This window comes from Hypanus sabinus, chromosome 24 (assembly GCF_030144855.1).
Source record: "Hypanus sabinus isolate sHypSab1 chromosome 24, sHypSab1.hap1, whole genome shotgun sequence".
NCBI lineage: Eukaryota > Metazoa > Chordata > Chondrichthyes > Myliobatiformes > Dasyatidae > Hypanus > Hypanus sabinus.
In genome coordinates, this window is record NC_082729.1 from 333437 (window position 1) to 351424 (window position 17988).

Consider the following 17988-nt stretch of genomic DNA (forward strand, 5'->3'; position numbering starts at 1 on the left):
TATTAGATTTCAAATGTGTTCTTTTCCTCTACTCAAGTTTTTCAAGTCTTCTACATCTGCTCCCTCCCCACCCTGAACTCCTGATATTCCTGTAGTCTCCAGCCTTGCAATCCTCAGATATTTTTTTCTCTTCCTATTGTGGTTTATGTCTCTCAGATTTTGATCCTTCACCTGCTGAGACCTCATTCTTTTCCTAGACCTCAACATGTGAATTCAGATGAAGGGTTTCAGACTAAAACATCGACTGTTTATTTCCCTCCATAGATGTTGTTTGACTTGCTGAGTTCCTCTAGATTTCCAGCATCTGCAGCATCTCTTGTGCTCATGTTACTCTTTTCTAAAATATACCTTCAACTTTACTTTTTCCTAAGTGTAACTCCCTGGGTCGCCTCAGGCTCTCTCAGCTCATTCTTGTCTAGGGGGAGCAGCCTTCGGCCCCGCCAAACTGGGTAATCAGCTGGTGTGGATGCTGTGTGATGTCCCCGCCTCGCCCAAAAACAGACAGTACACCATATGTGATTAAATGAGTACAATTTATAAAGGTTACTATAACTAAGTGATTAATAACGATACAGTATATATGAAGAGAAAATTAAAGAAAAGGCGCCAAACTTATCAAAGTCCAAACCACTTCGTGCACAACCGTTGGAGCTCAATTACTGAAGTCTTCTGGCCACCATTCGATCCCCTCCGAACTCCTCGACTCGTAGCTCAGGACCCTCCGAACTCCTCGACTCTCCAAACAGCTCAGGACCCTCTGAGTGGTCAACCAAGCACATCTAGCTTCAAACCCCCCCCCCCCCCCGGAGAATCTCCCGGCCTCGGACCCCCCTTTGGGGTCCGATCCTCGCCCAGCTTAGAGCATTGCTGCCTCTCTCTTGACCCCCTCGCGCCGATCTGCCCAAAAGCCCGTCAACAAAAGCTTACAGACTCAGAAGAAAGAACATTAATCCCCATTTGGTTTACAAAGGAATACCATTCTCGTTATCAGTAAATTAGCATTCCTGCTAGTTAACAAAAGGAAACCCTTTCCCAACAGTAACAAAGAAAAAAAGAAACCCCCTTTACACACTTCCTCCACCAAATAAAAGTCATGTCCTCATGACTGCTAAATAACTCGCCACCTTTCCTGCCAACACACCGTAACCCAAGCACAAACAGTGACATCTCCTCCCCACACAGTAACCCTCATGCCCTGTTCCTCAGGCGCTACTTAGGCCAACTATCTGGGAGTTCCCTAACCCTTCTGAGGCCTCCGTACCCCCTCACCTAAACCCTTCAGGCTCGGACACAACTGGGGATACCTTGGGCCCACTACCAACTCCTCTCTCAACCTCTCACTCATGCCGCACACTGCACACAGCTAACCCTCCCCGCTACACCTGACTCAATGGGAGAAGGGCCAAAGGTCTCTTCCTCAATCGAGGGAAAGTCAGCAAAAGGCAGCATGTACCACTCATCCAGCACATCATCCATCGAATCTGTATTCTTCCTCATTCCTGTGATCGGTAGCTGCTGTTTGATCTTCTCCAAACGGAAACACGTGGCCTGCACTGCTCCCGCAGTCTCTTCAACCTCCTGTTCAGTATTCACTGCACTTCTCTCCAGCTTTTTCTTCCTCATGACTTCTTCCAGATCAACTTTCAGGTTTTGCACTTCATTTGAACTGTTGATGGTCATCTTCAGGTTCCCATCAAGCTTCCGCTTCTCTCTTCTGAGATTCGTCTGTAATTTCTTCACCTCTGCAAACTCCCCTCTCCGGGTTCTCAGTTTGCTATTACCCTCAGTCAGACAACTTTCTTCATTCTCTCCAACTTGTAAGTCTCCCGAATGGTTCCAGATTCCTTTCTCTAGTCTCTCCGTCTTCATTTCAAACTTGATTCCGTAGAGACAGTCTCTCACGAGCTGCGACCTTCGCCAGCCCTGGCACGTGTCCCGAAAACACTTTAACTTGGTAGTTCTCAGCTGCTCCTGCAACGACCTCACTTCATATTCTCCTGAGGCAAATCCAAATACCAAGAGATCATCCACATACACCAAAACTCCAAACGCCTCCACATCCCCTATGGTCTTCCACCTGCCCCGCAGGAAGGTTGCAAGAGCTCCAGATATGCCCTGTGGCATCTTTTCGGACCCGAAGACTCCTAGGGAATTTATAACGGCCGTCTTCTCCTTGTTGGCCCCACTCATTGGGATCTGGCAACATCCACTCCTCAGATCCAGCACCTTAAACCACTTCACACCACTCAGACAGGCCATCGCCTCTCTGGCCCTCAGGGCCATATTCTGGTCACTGACAGTGCGCCTCTTCAACGCAATATAATCCATACACACGCTGCCTACATCTTCCACGGCTGTAGGGGCCAGTTGCCGCAACCTCTCTCTCTCTGAGGTGTCTTCAGCAGTCAACTCCCCTCCCTTGTGGTATTTCGCAGCGTCCACGAAGAGGGTCTCACCCTCAGATACTTCCCCCAGGCCGTACCACCACTGGCTCTTGTTTGAATCCGGTACCGGCCCAATGCTGCTACACACGTCCGCACAAGCAGCTTGAAACCCTGGATGCATCGACAATGCCTCCAAACAGCTCTCACCCGCCTCCTCCGGGCAGGCTCCCAAGCGCACCAGCAGGATATTGGTTCTCTCTAGAACAGAAACGCTGCCCGTCTCAACAGGGTCCGGACACATCAGCATCAACGATTCATGAACCTCAGTCTCCTCCACATTTGCCTCTAAGAACTCCATTTTCACTGACCAACAACCGTTGTCTGGATAATCACTGGCACTGGTACCCCGAATCTCCAGTGTCCTCAATGTTGTCAAGGGTAAATGCTTCCAATAACGGTTATGAAACAAACTGTACAGCAACTTCACCGGCGCCCCGGTGCCGAGGATGGCTTTAACTTGACTTCCATCCATCCGTAACAACATCTGTGCGCATGGTTCCTCTAAGCCTTCAGGAATAGGGTCTGTTCCTTTCGGGAGTTCCTTGGTACATTGCTGGGAACGTGCTCCCCCAGAGACCCCAAGCCGTTCCCCCACTGGGCCTCCTCTAAGTTTCCCGACACCTCTCGAATCAACGGAACAACTGATCCCCTTGACAGATCCCCTTGGCACCACAAGCAATTTATCTGCCCCCCTAGGCAAAAAGGGATACCCTAAAAACTTCCCACCAATCTCCTGCCACAGATATAATAAGCCCCCCAGCTGCGGCATTTGACTTCCAGTCGAACCACACGCATTTTCCCACACTTTCCCAGAACTGGCAGCGGTCACTTCGAGGTAATTGCGCCTGACAGTTCTAACAAAGTCACCAGCCCGCCTACTCAAACTTTCAACCCATCCCTGTCGCTTTTCCTCAGCCAAGCACTGCCACTCACCCAACAACTGAGAGGTCCGCTCCGCCCACGCCTCCGCCCCTTTAGGGCTGGACATTATTCCAATAACCAGGCGGAGCTCACCTCTGCTGAAACATCCCAACCTGTCACTCCTCAGTCTCCAAACAGTACGGACAACCCATGGTCCCACCACCATTTCGTCAGCCAACAGCAACCACCCCACCCAACACACACACAGCGATAACCAGCAATCGCACACCCACAAAGGCACACCAGCTCTTCGCCGCAGACACAATTTAAAGAGGGTGATCACACAGCTTCCACAGAAATCAACCCCGGACGAGCACCCCACAATGTAACTCCCTGGGTCGCCTCAGGCTCTCTCAGTTCGTTCTTGTCTAGGGGGAGCAGCCTTCGGCCCCGCCAAACTGGGTAATCAGCTGGTGTGGATGCTGTGTGATGTCCCCGCCTCGCCCAAAAACAGACAGTACACCATATGCGATTAAATGAGTACAATTTATAAAGGTTACTATAACTAAGTGATTAATAACGATACAGTATATATGAAGAGAAAATTAAAGAAAAGGCGCCAAACTTATCAAAGTCCAAACCACTTCGTGCACAACCGTTGGAGCTCAATTACTGAAGTCTTCTGGCCACCATTCGATCCCCTCCGAACTCCTCGACTCGCAGCTCAGGACCCTCCGAACTCCTCGACTCTCCAAACAGCTCAGGACCCTCCGAGTGGTCAACCAAGCACATCTAGCTTCATCCCCCCTCCTCGGAGAATCTCCCGGCCTCGGACCCCCCTTTGGGGTCCGATCCTTGCCCAGCTTAGAGCATTGCGTCCTCTCTCTCGACCCCCTCGCGCTGATCTGCCCAAAAGCCCATCAACAAAAGCTTACAGACTCAGAAGAAAAAACATTAATCCCCATTTGGTTTACAAAGGAATACCATTCTCGTTATCAGTAAATTAGCATTCCTGCTAGTTAACAAAAGGAAACCCTTTCCCAACAGTAACAAAGAAAAAAAAAGAAACCCCCTTCACATAAGCTTGTGTAATTAGATATCAAATGATGTTTAATAATCCTCTTGGGTAGTCTTCTGTGCTTAAGGTGCTGTATACAGGCAATTTAAACTTGTTTTCCCACTTTGTTCACTGTAATATCTAATTTCTCTAGCAAATGAGGGTGTAGGTTCACCACTGGAAGATCGGGGAGCAAAGCAGCATGGTCTAATATGTCTCCACCAGTAAGTGAAAATTTAAAAAGAAATGCAGATGTTGGGCATCTGATATAAAAAGAGAAAATGCTGTCATATCAACAAATTAAGCAGTGTCTGTGGAGAGAGAAAGGGGGTTAACATTTTGACACTTTTCCAGTTCTGACAAAACATCTTGTGCTGCAATGTCTTTCCAGATATGCTGTTTAACCTGTTATGTTTGCTACTGCTTTTGCATATTTTCATTTTAATTTTTGCTTGTAGAAACCACCAGCAGTCCAGCAAAAGAAAACTACAGGATGAATCGTTACAAGAACAAAGCATTAAATCCTGAAGAGATGCGTAGGAGAAGAGAGGAAGAAGGGATTCAGCTAAGGAAGCAAAAACGAGAACAACAGGTATATCACTGCAGTCTGGTTTGGATCACTGTGTAAATACACAGGACTGATGAAGGATCTCAGCCTGAAGCATCAACTGTTTACTCTTTTCTATAGATGCAGGATGCTCACTACTGTTCATCTGTAGAAGGATGTGTACAGTCCAGCTATCTTTAAAGTAAAGGTGTTAGTGAACTCTCCTGATTGTGGTCTGGGACTATGAGAGGTTGAGTGAGATGTGCACTCCCAGCAGTTTAAAACTGCTTGCGATTTCCACTGCTTTACTGCTCATGTAAAGAGGGGTGTAAGTGGTGTCCTTTGTCTTGTTGATGTAAGGAAATTGACAGACATGTCTTGAAAAGAGCCTACATGTATGTCCCAGGAAATTGTGGTAACATATGGAAGATATCCCCTTGCAGAGAAATTTACTTTATTTAGTGATACAATGTGAGTAGGCTCTTCTGGCCCTTTGAACCATGCCGTTCAAGCAACCTCCTGACAATCCCAATTAACTGAAACCTAATCACGGGGAAATTTACACTGATGAATTAACCTAACTGGTAGGTCTTTGAACTGTGGGAGGAAACTGGAGCACTCACACATTCCACGGGGAGGTTGTACAGAGGCTACTTACAGACGGTGCCAGAATTGAACTCTGATCTCCAGAATGTCCTGAGCTGTAATAGCATCGTGCTAACCATAACACTACCACCATAGCCATGAGTGAGGTCTCAGAGACTAGAGGATTACTAATGTACCCTTACAAAAGGCTGCGAGGAGGTGTCTGGGGACGGCAGAGCAATGAGTCTAATGTCAGTGTTGGTAAGTTATTGGTTCTGAGATACAGGAAAGAGGCACTACATGAAAGGTTGGTTTGGGAGGTTAGGTGGGGCGCTAGTCAATTGAATAGAAAATTGGTTTAACTATAAGAGACAGGGTGGTTGTAGATGGTTGTTTTTCAAATTGTCGGTCTGTGACCAGTCGTGTATTGCAGTTACTTGTTGCTAGGTCCACTTGTTCTTCATTATTTACATTTACAATTTGTAAGTGGCATGGTTAGTAATTTGTGAATAACAGTAAAATTGGCGTGATGCTCAGTAAAGAAGATTCCAGCAAGATCTTGATCAATTGGCTGAGGATAGCAGAGTTTAATTCAGATAAATATTAGCTGTTGCATTTTGGCTAAACAAGTCGGAGCAGGATTTGCACAGTAAATTGTAAGACCCAAGAGGGTGTTGTTGATCAGAGAAATTTTGGGACACAGAAATATATTTTGTAGTAAACAAGATAGTAAACAAAACTTTTTAGCTTGTTTGCCTTCATTAACCAGGATATTGAGTATAAGAGTTGGACTCTGTGTTATAGCTGAACAATATGTTGGTAAGGTCACAGTTGGAATACTGTGTACAGTTCTGGTTGTTGTGCTATAAGAGATTTCATTAAACTGACAAGGGTGCAAAAATTTGCATTGTACCGGAAGGTTTGAGTTTTAAGAGAGAACGGTTAAGCTAATGCATTTTTCCCAAGAATGTGTGAAGCTGAAGAATGACTAGATGGAGGTTTACAAAAACTTGGAAGTATAGATAAGGTGAATATCTGCAGTTTTTCCCACAGAATAAGGCTGTCTGTAATTAGAGACCATAGACTTAAAGTGCTAGAAGAAAGATTAAAAAGAAACCCAAGAGGCAACTTTTTCACACAGGTAGTGGTGGCTGTATGCATTGAGATCCCAGAGGAAGAGCTAGTAGTGAGTACAATATGACAGTTAAAAAGCATTTGGACACGTGCACGGAAAAAGAAGGTTTACAGTGATTATAGGTCAAAGTAATTGATGCTTCTCAGTTATAGAACTTGGTTAGCATGGCTTTGTTTTCTGTGCTTTGTAGCCCTTTAACATTAGGATTCTGTTAAATATTGTCTGGGGAAAATGAGCATTTTAAAAACTGAATTATTGATCTTTCCACGGCATTGGCTTGTTACTCAACACTTGCAGTGTAATAATGGAAAATACATGGTTGAGAAGAAATCAAAATAGGAACTGCCAGAGAAGTGGAGCAGATCAGGCAATATCCATGGAGAGAAAATTTGCGGTCCTGCCTGGTAGTGTGTTCCTGTTCTTGGAGTTTGCTGATTGGCCATGTTTTTGAAATGTTCAGGTTCATTCTAGGTGGGGGACCTTTGAGGTGTGACTTTTCACAACCCTGTAGACACCTAGTGTCGCATACTGAAGCATGGCGGGAGCCAGAAACAGTGAGAGTGGCTGTTGGAGGCCTCTGCACTTGGTTCGTTCCCCACCACTCCGACAGGATTCACAAACTTTCTACCGCCACTGTATGTACATCCAGCATGATGAAGTGCTTCATGAAACATATCAACTCCTACCTGAGGAGTGACCTGAATCCTCTGCAATTTCCTTACCCTCACAACAGATCAATGGCAGGTGCCATTTCATTGGCTCTTCATTCAGCTCTGGAACACCTGGACAATGTTCTCAAGATGGCGCTGGTGATACACACTGGAATTTTGTGAGCAGCTAACAAAGTTACTAACTATTCTATGAAATATTCTTTTTCTGGACTGTAATCACTGCAGTCTGAAGCCTGTAACTTCCCTTTGGGAGTTGAGCATTTGAACCATCTTACCAATCTGGCATTTTTGCGATATCCTGAGGAATTCAGTGAATTCAAGAATGTAGATATGACTGTGTTGGCCAATGCTGAAGTGGACTTCTAGCCAGATTGAAGCAGTGAGGCCCAGGCCAGAGAACACAAAATGAACCAGTGTTCAGTTGAGTTATTAAGGTGTTGAGGCCAAGGGCAGAGAATGAACCAGTGTTCAGCTCGCTGCTCTGTGTCAGCCAGCATCCCTCACCTGAGTCCATTCCTTCTCCCTGTCTTCTTGCTGCTACCGTTGGGTGCAAGGTGCAAGAGTCTTAATGGTTGTACTTGCCTCAGGCCTGACCTGGCCACGTGTCTTTCAGAAACTCTGCGATTCATGTTCTGTGTATTATTTATTTACTTTTTTATTGTTTGCATGATTTATTCTTTTTCTTCCTCACGTTGGATGGTTGACGGTCTTTGTTGTGTGGAGCTTTTCATGGATTCTATCGTGTTTCTTTGCTTTCTTCCTGGTTTATGGAACATAGAACAGTACAGCACAGTACAGGCCCTTCGGCCCACAATGTTGTGCTGACCCTCAAACCCTGCCTCCCATATAACCCCCTACCTTAAATTCCTCCATATACCTGTCTAGTGGTCTCTTAAACTTCACTAGTGTTTCTGCCTCCACCACTGACTCAGGCAGTGCATTCCACGCACCAACCACTCTGAGTGAAAAACCTTCCTCTAATATCCCCCTTGAACTTCCCACCCCTTACCTTAAAGCCATGTCCTCTTGTACTGAGCAGTGGTGCCCTGGGGAAGAGACGCTGGCTGTCCACTCTGTCTGTTCCTCTTAATATCTTGTACACCTCTATCATGTCTCCTCTCATCCTCCTTCTCTCCAAAGAGTAAAACCCTAGCTCCCTTAATCTCTGATCATAATCCATGCTCTCTAACCCAGGCAGCATCCTGGTAAATCTCCTCTGTACCCTTTCCAATGCTTCCACATCCTTCCTATACTGAGGCGACCAGAACTGGACACAGTACTCCAAATGCGGCCTAACTAGAGTTTTATGGAGCTGAATCATTACATCGTGTCTCTTAAACTCTATCCCTCGACTTATGAAAGCTAACACCCTATTAACTTTCTTAACTACCTTATCTACTTGTGAGGCAACTTTCAGGGATTTGTGGATATGTACCCCCAGATCCCTCTGCTCCTCCACACTACCATGTATCCTGCCATTTACTTTATACTCTGCCTTGGAGTTTGTCCTTTCAAAGTGTACCACCTCACACTTCTCCGGGTTGAACTCCATCTGCCACTTCTCAGCACACTTCTGCATCCTATCAATGTCTCTCTGCAATCTTCGACAATCCTCTACACTATCCACAACACCACCAACCTTTGTGTCATCTGCAAACTTGCCAACCCACCCTTCTAACCCCACATCCAGGTAGTTAATAAAAATCACAAAAAGTAAAGGTCCGAGAACAGATCCTTGTGGGACACCACTAGTCACAACCCTCCAATCTGAATGTACTTCCTCCATCACAACCCTCTGCCTTCTGCAGGCAAGCCAATTCTGAATCCACCTGGCCAAACTTCCCTGGATCCCATGCCTTCTGACTTTCTGAATAAGCCTACCGTGTGGAACCTTGTAAAATGCCTTACTAAAATCCATGTAGATGATATCCACTGCACTACCCTCATCTATATGCCTGGTCACCTCCTCAAAGAACTGTATCAGGCTTGTAAGGCACGATCTACCCTTCACAAAATCATGCTGACTGTCCCTGATCAGACCATGATTCTCTAAATGCCCATAGATCCTATCCCTAAGAATCTTTTCCAGCAGCTTTCCCACCACAGACGTAAGGCTCACTGGTTTATAATTACCTGGACTGTCCCTACTACCTTTTTTGAACAAGGGGACAACATTCGCCTCCCTCCAATTCTCCAGTACCATTCCCGTGGACAACGAAGACATTAAGATCCTTGCCCGAGGTTCAGCAATCTCTTCCCTTGCCTCGGAGCAGCCTGGGGAATATTCCATCAGGCCCCGGGAACTTCTCCATCCTAATGTATTTTAACAACTCCAACACCTCCTCTCCCTTAATATCAACATGCTCCAGAACATCAACCTCTCTCATATTGTCCTCACCGTCATCAAGTTCCCTCTCAGTGGTGAATACCGAAGAGAAGTATTCATTGAGGACCTCGCTCACTTCCACAGCCTCAAGACACATCTTCCCACTTTTATCTCTAATCGGTCCTACCTTCACTCCTGTCATCCTTTTGTTCTTCACATAATTGAAGAATGCCTTGGGGTTTTCCTTTACCCTACTCGCCAAGGCCTTCTTGTGCCCCCTTCTTGCTCTTCTCAGCCCCTTCTTAATCTCCTTTCTTGATACCCTATATTCCTCAATAAACCCATCTGATCCTTGCTTCCTAAACCTCATGTATGCTGTCTTCTTCCACCTGACTAGATTTTCCACGTCACTTGTCACCCATGATTCCTTCACCATACCATTCTTTATCTTCCTCACCGGGACAAATTTATCCCTCACATCCTGCAAGAGATCCTTAAACATTGACCACATGTCCATAGTACATTTCCCTGCAAAAACATCATCCCAGTTCACACCCGCAAATTCTTGCCTTATAGCCTCATAATTTGCCCTTCCCCGATTAAAAATTTTCCTATCCTCTCTGATTCTATCCTTTTCCATGATAATGCTAAAGGTCAGGGAGCGGTGATCACTGTCCCCCAGATGCTCACCCGCTGACAGATCTGTGACCTGACCCAGTTCATTACCTAATACTTGATCCAGTATGGCATTCCCCCTAGTCCAGGGGTCGGCAACGTTTACCACTGAAAGAGCCAATATGGACCCATTTCCCACAGAAAAGAAAACACTGGGAGCCACAAAACCCATTTGACATTTAAAATGAAATAACACTGCATACAACGTTTTTTTTTGCCTTTATGCTATGTATAAACAAACTATAATGTGTTGCATTTATGAAATTGATGAATTCCTGCAGAGAAAACGAAATTACATTTCTGCATGCAACAAAAACATTTTGAACTCTGAAAAAAAGGCGTTGGGTTGAAGGTTACTCCATAGGAAGCCTACCTTGGATTGAAGAATTAAAAGAAAGCGCGCACTGGCGGGTGTCAGGCATTGACAATGGTGATGTATATTAATAGCGATAAAAAACACGTAGCGGTGTAGGGCTACACGCAGCGCTAAAATAAAGACACTGCAGTCAAAGGTAACTTAATTCGAACTAAACAGCCTTGATTTAAAGCCTCCCTCAACCCGTCCCCGTGGGCGCGGATGCTCCAAAAGACACGTACTCACAAACCCCCGTAGGCTATCTCCCTTAGCCAGAACGGTGGCTAATTGTGAGCCGGTTCGGATGTGCCAGGAAATGGGTCGCCACAAGGTTTTTAGATTGTACAAGATCACCATAATCTTCAAATTTCGAATTACATTTCAAAAACTAACAAACTACGGGGAGCCGCAGCACAGAGATGAAAGAGCCGCATGGGGCTCCGGAGCCGCGGGTTGCCGACCCTTGCCCCAGTCGGTCTGTCACAATACTGTGACAGGAATCCATCCTGGACACACTTAACAAACTCTGCCCTATCTAAACCCTTGGAACTAATCAAGTGCCAATCAATATTAGGGAAGTTAAAGTCACCCATGATAACAACCCTGTTATTTTTGCACCTTTCCAAAATCTGCCTCCTAATCTGCTCCTCAGTTTCTCTGGTGCTACCAGGGGGCCTATAGAATACCCCCAGTAGAGTAACTGCTCCCTTCCTGTTCCTGACTTCCACCCATATTGACTCAAAAGAGGATCCTGCTACATTACCCACCCTTTCTGCAGCTGTAATAGTATTCCTGACCAGTAATGCCACCCCTCCTCCCCTTTTCCCCCCTCTCTATCTCTTTTAAAGCACTGAAATCCAGGAATATTGAGAATCCATTCCTGCCCTGGTGCCAGCCAAGTCTCCGTAATGGCCACTACTTCATAATTCCATGTATGTATCCAAGCTCTCAGTTCATCACCTTTGTTCCTGATGCTTCTTGCATTGAAGTGCACACACTTTAGCCCTTCTACTTTACTACCTTTACACCCTTTATTCTGCTGCTCTTTCCTCAAAACCTCTCTATATGTTAGATCTGGCTTTACTCCATGCCATGTCTATGATGGCTCTACTGAAGTCTGGCGAAAGGTTGCTGGTAGTACAAAAGGCAAGAAATTTGACTAAAAACATTATTAATAACACTTCTGAGGTACATTGTGTACAAACAATGAAGAGGTGAGTGAAGACGAAGCTGACTTGAGGGATGAGCTGTGTTTGTGTGTTGCAAAACGGAATGGAACATGTTTGAGACATCGTCAGAGTCATTGGAGATGGTGTCAGTGTTGGAGATAAAGTTGGAGTGAGCAATTCGGAGGAGTTGAGGCAGAGGAGTTTCCGTGCCTGTCCACCTAAACTGGGACTGAGTTTGGATCAGCACCAAGCTGATTAGAAAGTTCAGAGCAGTTTCAGGCTTGGCAGCAAGTTCTAGGCCTGGAGTGTATTGTTGTGGCAAGGTCTGGGTCCTAGCGCAGGGGACAATCCAGTGTTTGGATGATTTAAATGCCAGCCAGATAGACTGGAAAAGCGTGATGTCGGGACTGGAGACGAGGGTTGAGCCAACTTTGCTTGCTTTTTTGTCATATTCACCCCGCGGTGCTAAGTCTGTGAGACTGCCCCAGCTACTAAGCATTTGTGTGTGCAGGCTTCGTGGTGATTTGTCTCAATATATGATGAACTGACACTGAGGCTATGGGCCTACTCCGGCTGCTCTGGACTCTGGTCTATGGACTCAATTTGGTATGGAATGCTTTTGCTTGCTTTTATTGTTTGCATGATCTGTGTTTTTATTCTTTCTCTTTCTCTGCACATTGGATATTGCTCTTTTTTTTAATTGGGTTCTTTTAGGTTTCTTGCTTTGTGGCTGCCTGTAGCAGATGAATCCAAAGGTTGTATAATTTATACATAAATTGATAACAAATGTATTTTGAATCCTGCAAGAAGATGAATCTCAATGTTGTAAATAGTATAGATACTTTGATAATAAATGTACTTTGAACTTTGAAGTTAGAGGCATACATCAGGATGCCCTTCATTTGGTTACCACTCAGAATTCAACACTATCATCCCCTCAACTTATAACTAAGCTCCAAGATCTGGGTATTAATATCTCCCTGTGGAACTTGATCCTTGATTTCCTCACTGGCAAACTGCAGTTCAGATTGGCAACAACATCTCCTCCACATTCACCATCCATACAAGTGCACCACAGGCTGGGTGCTTAGCTTCCTGTTCTACTCACTTTACGCTTATGAGTGTGAGGCTAAGTATAACTCTAATGCCATATTTAAGTTTTTTGACCTCGCAACTGTTGTTTGCTGGTACAAAGGTGGCAATGATTTGACATATAGGAGGGAGGCTGAAAATTGAGTGAACGATGCCACAACAGCAACCTCTACTCAACGTCACCGAACCAAACAGCTGATTATTCACTACAGGAGGAAGATGCTGGGGTTCCATGAACCTGTCCTCATTTGGGGAACAGAGGTGTAGCGGGTCAATAACGTTAAATTCCTTGACATATCAGAAGATCTGTCCTGGAACCAACACAGAAGAGTCATCACAAAGAAGGCATGATTGAATGCAGAGCATTCTTAATTGGCCAAATTTTGCTGCTCTGCCTTATGGTTGGGGTCTCATAGAGGTATATAAAATGATGAGGGGCATAGATGGGGTTGATTTCCCAGTTTTGAAGAATCACAAACTGGAGAGCATAGGTTTAAGTTGTGAGGGGAAAGATTTAACAGGAGTTTGAGAGAGATTTGTTTCATAGGGGGTGATATGTAAGTGGAATGAGTGGCCAGAGGAAATGGTTCAGGCAGGTACATTAAAATAGTTGGATGGGTACATAGATAGGGATGTTTGGAAGGATGTGGTGCACACGGGACAGGCTTAGATGAGCATCTTGGACAACATGGATCAGAAGGGCTGAAGAGTTTGTCTCTGCACCGTATGTCTCTAAGACCCTTAGAGTTTTAGATAGCAGTGGAGCTTCTTCAAGATTGCCCATTCTTGCAAGAAGCATCAGAATCAGGTTTAATATCACTGGCATATGTTGTGAAATTTGTTGTCTTTGCAGCAGCAGCAGCAGCAGTACCATGCAATACATTGTGAATTACAGAAGTAATTTTATATAGTAAAAATAGAAATTAAAGAAGTAATGAGGTAGTGTTCATGGATTCAATGTCCATTCAGAAATTGGCAGAGAGGAAGAAGCTATTCCTAAATTGCTGAATATAGGCCGTCTGGACCTTAACCTATACCTCCTCCCTGATAGTAGCAACGTGAACAAGGCATGACCAGGCTGGTGGGGGGTCTTTAATGACGGATGCCTCCTTTTTGAGACATCACTCCTTGAAGATACTCTGGATACTTTGGAGGCTAGTGCACATGATGGAGCTAACTAAGTTCACAGCTCTTCGCAGCTTATTTCGATCCTGTGCAGAAGCCCCCAAACCTCCCTCCCCATACCAGATAATAATGCAGCCAATTAGAATGCTCTCCACTGTACATCGGTAGAACTTTGTGAGTGTCTTTGGTGACATACTGAATCTCATCAAACTCCTAATGAAATATAGCTGCTGTTGTGCTTCTTTATAGCTGCATTGATATTCTGGTCCCAACATAGATACTCAGATCTTGACACCCAGGAACTTGAAATTGCTCACTTGTTCCACTTCTGATTCCTTGATGAGGACAGGTGTGTGTTTCCTCTTACCTTTTCTGAAGTCCACAATCAGTTCTTTGGTCTTAGTGGCAGGGAATTAAAAGTATGCTAAAAACTAGCAAGTATTTTTTGATTGAAATCATTAATGTAATCATTACTGTTCTGATTGTCATTCCAGCTAAAATATTACACCTTTTCATCTACTGATCACTGAAAATCAGAAACTCTTGTATCCAGTTGATAGTTTTCACAAAATACTTATTTTACACAACTGTCAGTTCTTGAGATTTGATAAATCTTATTCTTTTCCAGCTGTTTAAAAGGAGAAATGTGGAAATTATTAATGATGAATCTGCCGCATTTGAAAGTCCTCTCATGGATTCATTTGTCAGCTCTTCAGCAGCAGGGGTAAGAACAGTATATGATGTATGTCTGAATTTAACTAGTAACAAGGCGGCAATGGTTTGTAATTAGCCACATTTAGGGTGTGAATTCATATGGTGAATTGTGAAATTGAATAATTTTTCTAATTTTTAGAACAGAATAATATGTTGTTATTAATATTTTTTAAAATGTGAAACCTTCAAGGTAAGAAGGATGCTGCTGTGACCTGTATGTGACACAACTTGACATTGGTAGCAGACATATCTACCTAGTGAACACAGCCAACTCAAGGGAACAAGACAAAACAAGAACCAGAGCATGGAGGAGTGATGGAATTCGTTGTGGCATCCATTACCATTGACTCATGTTTCAGGACTACTTCTTCATCTACCTTGATGGCTTTGGTGTAGTACCATGGTGTCATTGTCTGTAAATAACATGCAGTGTGGTTTATATTATATTTATCAGCAAAGACCCAGGAACAAGCATATTTTAATGTTCTTAAATTGCTTCAATACCAAAAGAACTCCTAATATAGTGTACATCTAGATTCCTGTATTCATGGAAGCCTTTCAAACTATATTTTTAACCTATATGTCCAAACAAATACAATAGTAAATTAGTGAGAAGCATAGAAACAGATAGTAAGAGCTTCTTTTGATATGTGGATAAAGGAAAAAGAACTCTCAAAGACAACTGTAGATCCCCTGCATGTAGAGATGGAAGAATTTATAATGGGGAATAAAGAAATAAGAGGAATTACATAGATTCTGGAATACATTGAGTGTGACTAATGTGGCCACACTGTGTAGGAAAAGAGAAAGGGAGAGGGCAGGAACAAATACCTGTCAATCTAATATCAAAACTGTAGGGCAGCCTTGCCCAGGAGGAACTCAACTATAGGGTAATGTAATTGGTGGAAATGTACATTATTTGCAACCACTGACATTGAGTTGGGATTCACTTTAAGAGGCTGGTCTGATGTGATGATGTATTATATGAATTTCTGTTACCATGCTTTGTGTTCAGTTAACTTGTTAGGGTTGTTATGGTTTTTCTTAAACATAAAATACCTCACGTCCTTTTATTTACAAAAACCTACAATACTAGACAATACAGTGGAATTCAAAATAAAGGATGTGATATCAAGATACACAATAACTAATAATACAGTTCAGTAGAGATGACATGGATTTATGGTAAGGAAATCATGTTTGATTAACCTGATATTTTCTCTAGATTTAGTCTTAGAGCAGATGAAAGAGCTCCAGGAAAGAGAGTTGTAGAAAATGAGGCCAACCAAGTTGACTAACTGAACAAATCCTATTTGTCTGTGTTTAGTTCCTATCCATGTCCCTATCCAAATGTGATGTTTATATCTTCTGAAGGTAGTTCATAAGATGCCAAAGTGGTCATTGGTCTATGAATTAGAGCTCATGGAATTGGGAGTAATAGACCAGTTGTTTGATAGAAAACAATGGGTCATCAGGCTTTTGCAATGAGATGGCACGGAGACTGGTGCTTGAACACCAGTTATCCACAGTTTTAATTACTGACTTAGATGAAATCAAATCTAAAATTAGCAAATTTGCTGGTGAGATGGACTTAAATGGGCTTGTGACTGGTGATGAGAATATTCAAGAAAGGTCATAGGGATCATTTGGTCCGGAAAGGTAATAAGGCTGAGCCTACTGGGCCTGAACACCTCCCTCTGCAACTGGATTCTAGACTTCCTGACTGGAAGATCTCAGTCAGTCCAGATCGGAGGTAGCATCTCCATGGGGGGCCCCTAGGGCTGTGTGCTCAGTCCACTGCTGTTCACTCTGCTGACCCATGACTGTGCTGCAACACACAGCTCAAACCACATCATCAAGTTCGCCGATGACATGATCATGGTGGGTCTCATCAGCAAGAATGATGAGTTGTCTTACAGAGAGGAGATGCAGTGGCTAACGAACTGGTGCAGAGCCAACAACCTGTCTCTGAATGTGAACAAAATTAAAGAGGTGGTTGTTGACTTCAGGAGGGCATGGAGTGACCACTCCCCGCCCAGCAGTGTCTCTGCTTTCTGCAAAGGCTGAGGAAAGTTAATCTCCTTTCCCCCCCCCATCCTCATCACATTCTACAGGGGTTGTATTGAGAGCATCCTGAGCAGCTGCATCACTGCCTGGTTCGGAAATTGCACCGTCTCAGATCGTAAGACCCTACAGCGGATAGTGAGGTCAGCTGAGAAGATCATCGAGGTCTCTCTTCCCGCCATTATAGACATTTACACTACACACTGCACCCGCAAAGCAAGCAGCATTATGAAGGACCCCACGCACACCTCATACAAATGCTTCTCCCTCCTGCCATCTGGGAAAAGGCACCGAAGCATTCAGGCTGTCACGATCAGACTATGTAACAGTTTCTTCCCCTAAACTATCAGACTCCTCAATACCCAGAGCCTGGACTGACACCTTACTGCCCTATTGTCTTGTTTATTATTTATTGTAATGCCTGCACCGTTTGTGTACTTTATGTGGTCCTGGGTAGGTCTGTAGTGTAGTTTTTGTACTGTGTCATGTAACACCATGGTCCTGAAAAATGTTGTCTCATTTTTACTATGTACTGTTCCTGCAGTTATGGTCGAAATGACAATAAGAAGTGACCTGACTTGACCATTGAGTCTTATGGATGGGATTTACCAGCATTTGGAGAAGCATCTAATCAGGGATAGTCTGCATGACTTTGTGAAGGGAAGATTGATCTACATGAGCCTAATTGAGTTTTTCAAAGAGATACATAACAAATTGATGAAGTCAAGTCAAGTTGCTTTTTATTGTCATTTCGACCATAAACTGCTGGTACAGTACACAGTAAAAATGAAACAGCATTCCTCCAGGACCATGGTGCTACATGAAACAACAAAAAACTACACTAGACTACAGACCTACACAGGACTACACAAAATGCACAAAACAGTGCAGGGCAGTACAATGACTAATTAATTAATAAACAAGACAATAGGCACAGTAGAGGACAAATTTCAATATAATAATAAATGATGTAGATGTCAGTCTAGACTCTGGGTATTGAGGAGTATGATGGTTTGGGGGAAGAAACTGTTGCCAGTCTAGTCGTGAGAGCTCGAATGCTTTGGTACCTTTCTCCAGATGACAGGAGGGAGAAGAGTTTGCGTGAGGGGTGCGTGTGGTCCTTCACAGTGCTGTTAGCTTTGCGGGTGTGGCAATGGATTCAGGATCA

The 17988-nt window shown here is 44.1% G+C and overlaps 1 protein-coding gene across 5 annotated transcripts in view; it reads left to right on the top strand.

Moving 5' to 3' along the window:
• LOC132380377 (importin subunit alpha-7) overlaps positions 1–17988 on the top strand; it is a 144123-nt gene that overhangs the window by 14254 nt on the left and 111881 nt on the right. For 4 of the 5 annotated variants that reach the window (XR_009507749.1, XM_059949107.1, XM_059949110.1 and 1 more), the window contains exons 2-3: positions 4821–4954; positions 14671–14766. Coding sequence is in view for 4 of the 5 variants with exons in the window: in XM_059949107.1 (XP_059805090.1) it covers positions 4821–4954; positions 14671–14766 (230 nt within the window). In the remaining variant the exon portion in view is untranslated. Of the gene's footprint in view, positions 1–4820; positions 4955–12343; positions 12432–14670; positions 14767–17988 lie in introns of those variants that run through there. The other variant, XM_059949109.1, reaches the window with a different exon arrangement.